This window comes from Sinocyclocheilus rhinocerous, unplaced genomic scaffold (assembly GCF_001515625.1).
Source record: "Sinocyclocheilus rhinocerous isolate Xijiao unplaced genomic scaffold, SAMN03320098_v1.1 scaffold231, whole genome shotgun sequence".
In the NCBI taxonomy this organism is placed as follows: domain Eukaryota; kingdom Metazoa; phylum Chordata; class Actinopteri; order Cypriniformes; family Cyprinidae; genus Sinocyclocheilus; species Sinocyclocheilus rhinocerous.
In genome coordinates, this window is record NW_015640454.1 from 633,696 (window position 1) to 642,892 (window position 9,197).

A 9,197-nucleotide genomic window follows, 5' to 3' on the forward strand; every position below is an offset into this window, starting at 1 on the left:
ATCAATACTTCACCAGCACACAAACCAGCTCAAATCTCTTGTCCATCTAGACGTGTTGCAGAATTAACTATTATTTATCATTAACTTAGGTTTTCCAGATTTGGAAGCAAAGCTGGAACTTTTTGTCATCTCCTGAATGTGAAAACGTAACTAAACGCTTCTGTATCTCACGAACACAACATTACTGGCTAAAAGAAGGTTCGATATTTTGAAAATTGTTAGGCACAACCTAAACTTGAACGTCATTAGCTGTTTAGCAGTGATCTTGTCCCTCTGTGTATTTGTGTTGGATCAGTGACATGTAACTGACTTATATTGCAATGATGTGTAAAAATGGTCTTTTTCTCTGTTTTTCCATGAGCTAAATAAAGACATTTGTCTCTGACCTCCTTGCATGCTTGTTCCGTTTCTGTGTAAGTTTCTAACATCCAATATCTAAACTAGGATTTATCTATTACTTTTAAAGACCCTGTGGTAAAAATGAAGTTTTTAACGTTGTTCACGTCTATGATCTGGTGATTTTAATATGCTTAAAGACAAACTATTCAAATTCATAAATCAACACCATTTCTGGAAGCCAAATTGCGGGGTGGGGCTTTTCATATCATTAGCATATCACAAGAACATGTTTTGTGTAAGATTAGCAAAACATTATAGCTGTTTGACAACATAATCGAGCCAAAAGCTAATGATCATTGAGTTGGTGGGGGCATGGCTAATTTGAATATTCATAGAGTATACTAAATAAGGGAGTGGAATTACAGGTTTAAATGTAATTTTGATTATCAAAGATGAGTTATAATGGACAAAATTGACTTTTAAGGGGATTTTAAGATTTCAGTATAGTTATTAGAGAAAATAAATCAACACATTGTGCCATCAAGTATGGGGTCTTTAATAGCAGTTCAGACAGAAAAGTATGGAAAGTCTCCAATAACAGTTACATCTGTCTTGTAATTTAAAACAGGATGGAAAATGAACATTTAAATTACTTGGTATAAAAAGGGCTCAACGATACAGTTACACTTATTTACTGATATTCTGAACGGTTTGATGGTCTCATCCCCCAAATAACAGAAGTTGGGACAAACTGAGAGACATTCAGACAGGAGTATTAAACACAGTTCATCATGAGGTAACTGAAGGTATTACTCCAGAACAAACCATGTCAGTAAAGTAGTTCCCTGCTCAGATCCGTGTTCAGTTTCAGTCTGACGATTTGCGATGAGTTTTCATTGGCTGATCTGAGTTTATTTGCTCTGGTTTTTAGGAGCTTTGGGTTTTCGGGGGCTCTTCTGAAATTGACCCGCCCGGGCCGCTTTAAGCTCCGCCTCCCACTGCTTCTTCACCAGAGTGTACAACCTCATAGTGGCCTGTGCGTCCTGAACCTATGATGCACACACAACATTAAACTGATCAAAAGCGACAGCAAAGATGTTACAAAAAATGTATATTTAAAAAAAAAAAGCTCTTCTTTTGAACTTTCTATTCATCAAAGAATCCAGAAAAGTTCTCACAGTTACTACAAAAATATGAAGCAGCACAACTGTTTTCAACATTGGAATTATCAGCATATTAGAATGATTTCTGAAGGATCATGTGGATCACGTGGAGTAATGATGCTGAAAATTCAGCTTCGCAGGAGTAAATGCAGCCTTGGTGAGCATGAGAGACTTCTTTCAAAATCATTAAAACATCTTACCGACCCCCAACCTTTTGTACGCTAGTCTATGTGGTGACCTAAACTGACCTGAATTCCTTAACTTGCTTTATATGGGAAAAGCTTGTGTTTGAAATGATGGAGAAGAGCGTTTCATTTGTCTTGGATGTTGATGAGAGACTTACAGATGAATGTTCACCCTGCTGGACTTTAACATTGAGAATCTCTTTGCATAAAACCCGCAATGCAGGACGTGCGCTCTGAGGAAGAGGACAAGAGGGCAGACATTGACAATTAAGATGACTTGAATTCACTAACTGCATATTTATTTATTAATAATAATAATATTGATCAAATTCCCCGTCATTTGTGTTTTGCGATTCATACCTTTACTCTCTGCCTAAATGGTTTGTATTTCTGTGTGTTTCTGATCATTTTCTTGGGATGATCCAGCAACAAAATCTATGAACAAGACAGAGATATTTCAAATAAATCTGACATTGGTTAAAAAAATATCTCATCATTACTCGCTCTCATGTCATTACAATCCCGTATGCTGTTATATAGCTTAGTTTGGTGCTTTTCTGGTGTTTGTGTTCCACAGAAAAAGCATACCGGTTTGGAACAATACGAGCATGATAATGGCCTTTTTTGTTGTGTGTACTGTACCTTTAAGTCATTGTGAATGGCGTGTCCCACTAATATTCTTCCTTCCAGAATCTGAGCCACTTCTTTCTGGACTGTCTTGATGTCCTCACCTGTCAATCACATGAAGAACAATAAATAATCTCAAACATACAGAAGCCTGTTTCCACCACAGAATAAAAAATTAAAAAGGTAATTGTGACTTTTTAATCTCACAACTGTGAATTTATATTTCACAATCTTGAGTCACAATTCTGTCATTTTAATGGTCGCCTAATTTCATGGACGAAAGGATCTGTGTCTGCATCACAAAATGCATATTTCCACAGAAATATTAACATATAAAATTGCGAGAAGTACAGTCAGAATTGTGTCAAACACATAATTTTAAGAAAAATTCAGAATTGCAAGTTGTTAAAGGGGTCATCGGATGCCCATTTTCCATAAGTTGATATGATTCTTTAGGGTCTTAATGAAAAGTCTGTAACATATTTTGGTTAAAATTTCTCAATGGTAGTGTAAAAAAATTGTTTATACCCTGTCAAAAACAGCTCTTTTCAGAGCAAGCCGTTTTGTAGCATTGATTCGCGTGAACATAAACGCATTTATGTAGATCAGGGAGGCATTACCTTCAGAAACAAATGTAATCCACTGCGTCTTCAGCGGCTCAGATGTCGGGAGTAAATGACGACTGCTATGTTCATTATTACATCCAACACCAGAACACCTCAATCGCTTAGGAGTCATTCTTGTCTACATCTGCTCCGGCGGTGAAACAATGGCGGACTGATGACAGCTCACTCAGGGCGGGTCTAAGGTAAGACGCCAGTCCAGTCTGTGCTGAAACGCTACTGTCAATCAAACTATCGTGGGAGGGGCCTGTCTGTGTGACATCACACAGACAGGCATCTGAGATCGGCTCGATTTGAGAAAGGGGTAAAGATTTTAGTAGATTAAAAAAAAAACACTGGGTGGATTTTTATCATTTTAGGGTGGTTGTGTACACACACTGCCAACACACATTTCAGTTCAAACAACTTGTGAAAGTGCATGTAGCATTCGATGACCCCTTTAAATAAAATGGAGATATGAATTTAGAATTGTGAGAAATAGTCAGAATTGTGTTATAACTTGACATTGTGAAATATGTAGAACTGTGATGTTCACTCAAAATTGTGAGAATTGTTATAAACGCAATTCTGAGAGAAAAAAAGTCAAAATTGCAAGATGTTAAATAAAGTCAGAATTGTGTTATAAACCTGCAATTCTGAGGAAAAAAAGTCAAGAATTGTGATATTCACTCAAACTTGCAAGATGTAAAATCTAAATTACATGAAATACCGTCAAAATTGTGTTACAAATGCAATTTTGAGAAAAAGTCAGAATTCCGAGATGTTAACTCAAAATTGCAAGAAATACTTGTTTATTTTCTTACTCCATTCTTAATCCATGCAAACAACTATTTCATCAAATATACGGTATTTTTCAAATGCAATAGAGAAAATCGATCTAATTATTTCTACTATGAGGGGTCCTGACCGTTTTCAATGTCCGCCGGTCTGATGCCGCTAACAGCCGTCCGGTAGTCCGTAACCTTTTCCGTGGGTTTGACGTATTTATCATAGATGCATTTTCCAAAGTGGTTGACGATGGAGACTCGTGCTAGAATGCTGTCCTCGCCGTCACACCCGACGCCCACCATCTCACAGTCCATAGCAACAGCACGGGTCAATCTGAAATCACCATGACAACAAGAGCCATTGGTTAACATCCTTCAAAAGTGATGACTACCCAGAGAGCTGCAGGTGCAGTGTTTCTCATACATTGAGTTATTTGTGGCGGCCCGGCACAATATCAAAACTGACCGCCACAAATAGATTTTCCAAAAGGCTTTGACTTCGTTGAATAAACATGAGCACTGCACGTTTCAAAATCGAAACCCAGTGTGGGTGTTTTTATATCACTGTATTTATGAAGGAAACCGACCGTCTTCAGAAAATTTTGGATGTCATTTTCATTTCATCTTGCATTTAGAGAAAGAAAAAATTGAAATCGCATCATATGACCCCTTTAATGTCTGATAAAGCAGCGTTTGTGAGCGGAGCGCTGCTTTGTGTACAGCAGTTACCGGGGAAACCTCTATTTCTCCAGCTCTAAGCGCCTCCTGCTGGCAGAGAATGAATTTGCATATGTATACCCAGAGTGTAAGTCTGTGGGAAACACTGAGGTGTCTCACCCCTCAAACGCGTGCTCTTTCACCAGCACGCTCTCTGTGACTTCTGCACTAGACTTCAGCATTCCGCTACGTTTCCGTACGATGTCTGCAGCCTCGGGCCCCAAGGCGGCCTCGATGTCATCAGGGTCCACGTCATCAAACCAGATATCAGGCCTAAGAGGAAACGGTGTGTTAAAAGAATACATTATATAAGCTTGTTTCCGCCATGGAATAGAAAAAATTCAAAAGGTAATTGACTCTTAAATCTCACATTTCAGACATTATTCTTCATAACTGCGAGTTTATATCTCCCAATTTTGACTTTTTCCTCAGAATTCAGATTTTTACGTCTCGCAAATCTGACTTTTTTCACAGAATTTTACACTTCACAATTTTGACTTTTTTAAATTTCTTTTGAAAGAATTAAAATAAATAAATCTAAAAGAACAGTACTATAGCGAGAAGAAAATGTAACATTAAAAAAATTCCAAATATTTTACACATTTAAAATATTACTGTTTCACAGTATAAATTGAGTCTTTATATATATGAAAAAATATAGCATGGAATTGAAATTTTAGCATGGGAGTCTCTCACACAATGATGATCAAATGTGGGAGTTTAAAAGATTGAAAATTTTTATGTTACGCCCAGTTTTGTCGGAGTTTATGTCTCGCAATTTTTACTTTTTTTCTCAAAATTCTGAGTTTGTCTTGCAATTTTTTACTTTTTCTCTCAGAATTCTGAGTACATATTTTGCAATTCAGACCTTTTTCCCCTCAAAATTCGTTTGCAAATTTTACGTCTTGCAATTTTGACTTTTATTTCTATAAATTCTAATTCGCAATTTTTTTTTTTCATGGAATAAAAGTAAAAAAAATGTAATTGCAATTTTTTTTTATGTCACATTTCTTGCAATTGAGAGTTTATATCTCACAATTCTGAAAAAAAGCCTGAGTTGGAAGATATGAACTTAAGATTTAATTTTTTTAATTCCACTGCGGAAACAAGCTTCCACAGGACAGTCATATAAAATGAAGCAGCACTAAAACACACACGTACTCCGTGGTTTTCATTTCCACCTCCTCAACTTTCTTCTTTTTGTTCATCTGTTTCTCTTTTTCCTCCTTTCTTTTCCTCTTCTCTGCTTTGAATTGTTTGTGTCCGGTGGAGTCTTTTCCGTTCTGTTGGAATCTATCTTTTTCTGCTCTTCCAGACGTCTCAGAAGCAGGTTTGACAGTCCGTGCGGGTTTTTTGAAGGGTTTATCTGGTTTATGAGAGTCTTTGGAAACTGACGGCGTCTTCTGAAGCTGCTTTCCTTTAGCGTTTGCATCCTGCTTTTCAGGATTTGCAGCAATAGTCTACACACACACACACACCAAATGTAAAAACAGCTGACATGCATTTCCCATTCAGAATTACTAATACAGGAATTCAATATGATTTTACCATGGTAAATAATTCCTCTTACCTGCAGTAACGTCTTCCAGTTGCACGAATACTCTTCAACTTTTGTGGGGGGCATAATACTTAGCTTTACAGATTTTGGTTTCGTTTTCTTATTTATGACTGTTGTTGTGTCGTAGAAGAACGTCTTTTTATTGTTATCATGTTTCTTTTTCTTCTTCTGTTTTGACTGACCATTAGTCTGAACACTTTCAGCACGTTTCTTCAGTTTAACTTTAGACATCTTAAGGTTTTATTTAAGTAACCTAATGAATAATAAAAAAAAAACGTAGGTGTTTTTCAGCTTTTTCTGTTATTACATGAATTTCACCAGATGTTTACATGTTATTTGGAAGCTTTCTAGCGTTATGGCAGACCTATGACATGCATGGTAACGCGGAAAATAGTAAATATATATATATATATATATATATATATATATGGAAAATGTATATATATCTATCACTCTGTGAGGTACATGTAAATAAATGTAAATATTTTCTAAATATATACTGTATGTGTGTGTATTTATATGTACATAATAAATATACACAGTACACTCACATATATTATGTAAACAAAAACTTTTATTTTGGATGCGATTAATCGCGATTAATCGTTTGACAGCACTAATACAAATGTACCAATAAACAATAAAAAATAAGATTAAATAACTTGATTAAAATAAATACATAAATAGGCAGAATAGCACTATGTTGACTTAAAAAATGAAAAAAAAAAAAATACTTTCCAAATAATATTTTACACAAGTTTATAATATGAATTTTTTACAGTATAACTTGGGTCTTTATACAATGGGAAAATATGAAAATATATCGGCCTTGTCAATTTTAGATGGATGTCACTCGGAAATGACAGAAATAATTACAAAAAAATGGCAAGCAACACATTGAATTAAACATGAAATTTTGAAGTAGATAACTGAAATAGTATTTTCTTTTATAATGTACTCCAATAATCTTTATTTTATTTACAACTTCAAAAAATATGTTTTTTACAGTGTATGTCCATTTTTGCCAAAATGTGCCTCATTAAAAGCCTTTAATTTGGCAGAATTGATATTTTATTTATTATTATTATTATTAACAAAAGCCATGCATTGTTTTTCTTTTATTATAATATGCATATAAGCAATTTTGTATTGAAAAATCGCAGGAAATAAAGAAAATGCAATGAAAAAGTATTTATTAAGCACATGATTTCCAACATGAAATATACAGAATCACATCTAACTGTGCTTGTCTGTCACAAATATTTTAACCGGTCGGATCCTCAAACTAGAAGTGACACAAACACTAGAGAAGAAGGGAAAGAGTCTCTGTGTAAAGGTTGTCGTGAATGAGCACAGCTGAGTGTCGGTTACAGGATCAGAAAATGACACTTTTCCTCGATCCCAGTCGAGCAGAACTCTCACCCTCTGCAGCTTCTCTTTAACACTAATAGGAGTGTAGGCTTGCTCCTGGTAATAAGAGAAATATTCTTTATTTTTGTACCACATGCACCAAACATCTTTGCCAAAGAACGTGAATCCCTTCCTGGGGTTGGATGCTGTGGTTATTCCAAGAGTCCAGTGCGTATTGTCGCCAACCTCCACATCCCAGCAATGTGTTCCTGACATAAAGCCTTCAGAGCCCAGAACACATGGATAGACGTCAAACCTCTCTGGATTCGCGGGAACGGCTTGAGTGTCTGTGCTCCATGTCAGACCGGTCAGATCATCAGACAGGTTGAGTTCAGGATGTGCAGTGTTGGGGTCCAGAATCACAGGAGCTGATGAGACAAAACAGTCAAAAGTTAGAGATGTATCATGTATGCACATAGGCTCAGTTCAGTTTTGATTTCAAATCAATCTGATTCGATATCGATTCATTTGGATATATATGCAATCAGGTACGGTACATGTAATTTTTTTTGCTGTGTTTATGCTGTAAACCCCAGATAGTACAGGCAAGATGTCTGTTAAAGATCGCTTCATCTGCTGTGTACAAACATCTGATAGACATCTTTACATTCTAAATCATAAACATCTTAAAGACATCTTCCAAACATCTATTTGACATCTGATAGGAAACGCGCTACAAATAACGTTTAGTTCACGCATCAACTGAAAACAGATAGAGTCTTGGGATTTAAGAATCGATATCGGTTCATCAAAATGAGAATCGATGTATGCGAGAAATCTGTATTTTTCATTTATAAACCCAGCGCTAATATTTATACTTAAAGACTCACCTTTTTGGACAATATATCGCATCTTCAGCCAGACTCCAAATGTCAGGTTGCCCAAGTGATTTGCCACATTAATCAAAGCTCCAGGACTCATGTGTGGCTCCTGCTGTGGGCTCCGGGCTCTGAAAGATCAGTCTGCAGTGGGTTTGAGTTCACAGCCAGAAGAGAGTGACAGGAGGCAGAGGACTTACCTTTCCATTGTGGCTTCGAAGTTCTGGAAAAAAAAACAGAAAATAATTTATTATCAGTCCACTCAAAGAGAAAAATATCCATCAGCAGTTCCTCTAATGTTGAACCATCCTAAAAGAGTGGTTCTCAACCAGGGGTCCGGGGCCCAACTGGGGGCCCCAGAAAAGGGGGATGCCAGATAACTTAAAGGTGACATATCATGAAAATCTGACTTTTCCAGGTTTTAAGTGCTATAATCAGGTCCCCGGTGCATCTACCAACCAAGGAAATGTGAAAAAGATTAACCCAGTAACTTGGTTTTGGTAAGCCTTTTTCTGCAAGCGTCTGAGAAAACGAGCGCGTTTGATTTTGCTCACTTGGTGACGTGGCAAAGGGATCTCATTATGGAAAATGCATCTATATCTATCAGTCTGTGAGAATATATTACTTCAAAAGCATTCAACAGTTATATTAGTAAAAGAACTACCTATAACTGCACCATGAGACAACCATGCTGATGGAACTTTCTGTCGTGTGTTACACCAGTAGGCTCCGTGCAGGAACTGTGTGCGGATGAACGTTCCGCTGTGTGTTTTGATACAGGGCTTCTCAAGCGGGCTGACGGGGACCCCTAATGGCCCGTAAATTAGTGCTGGTGGGGGTCCTTGGAAAAGTCCGGAGAAAAATTGTGTAGAAAATAGTGCTGTCAAACGATTAATCGCGATTAATCGCATCCAAAATAAAAGTTTTTGTTTACATACCGTAATATATGTGTGCACTGTGTATATTTATTACGTATATATAAATGTACAC

General features: G+C 36.6%; 2 protein-coding genes across 3 annotated transcripts in view; both read right to left on the reverse strand.

The window, feature by feature from the left end:
• Positions 1–875: 875 nt before the first annotated feature.
• LOC107752948 (RNA exonuclease 4-like) lies at positions 876–8,948 on the reverse strand. 2 transcript variants are annotated; one of them, XM_016569029.1, is made up of 9 exons: positions 8,872–8,948; positions 5,992–6,232; positions 5,583–5,881; positions 4,542–4,694; positions 3,845–4,038; positions 2,330–2,418; positions 2,048–2,122; positions 1,846–1,920; positions 876–1,388 (listed from the first exon to the last, which is right to left on the reverse strand). In XM_016569029.1, exons 2-9 carry the CDS (start codon positions 6,208–6,210, stop codon positions 1,251–1,253), a joined length of 1,242 nt encoding a protein of 413 aa, XP_016424515.1. In that variant the 5' UTR covers positions 6,211–6,232; positions 8,872–8,948; the 3' UTR covers positions 876–1,250. The 2 variants fall into 2 exon arrangements, with proteins under 2 accessions (XP_016424515.1, XP_016424516.1); XM_016569030.1 differs by lacking the exon at positions 8,872–8,948 and having other exon boundaries at positions 5,992–6,384.
• The window catches only part of LOC107752947 (zinc-binding protein A33-like), a 4,451-nt gene continuing 2,409 nt past the window's right edge, over positions 7,156–9,197 (reverse strand). Inside the window, exons 4-6 of the mRNA XM_016569028.1 lie at positions 8,408–8,430; positions 8,220–8,338; positions 7,156–7,757 (exon numbers count right to left, since the gene is read on the reverse strand). Coding sequence (XP_016424514.1) covers positions 7,216–7,757; positions 8,220–8,338; positions 8,408–8,430 — 684 coding nt within the window. The 3' untranslated portion in view covers positions 7,156–7,215. The remainder of the gene's footprint in view (positions 7,758–8,219; positions 8,339–8,407; positions 8,431–9,197) is intronic.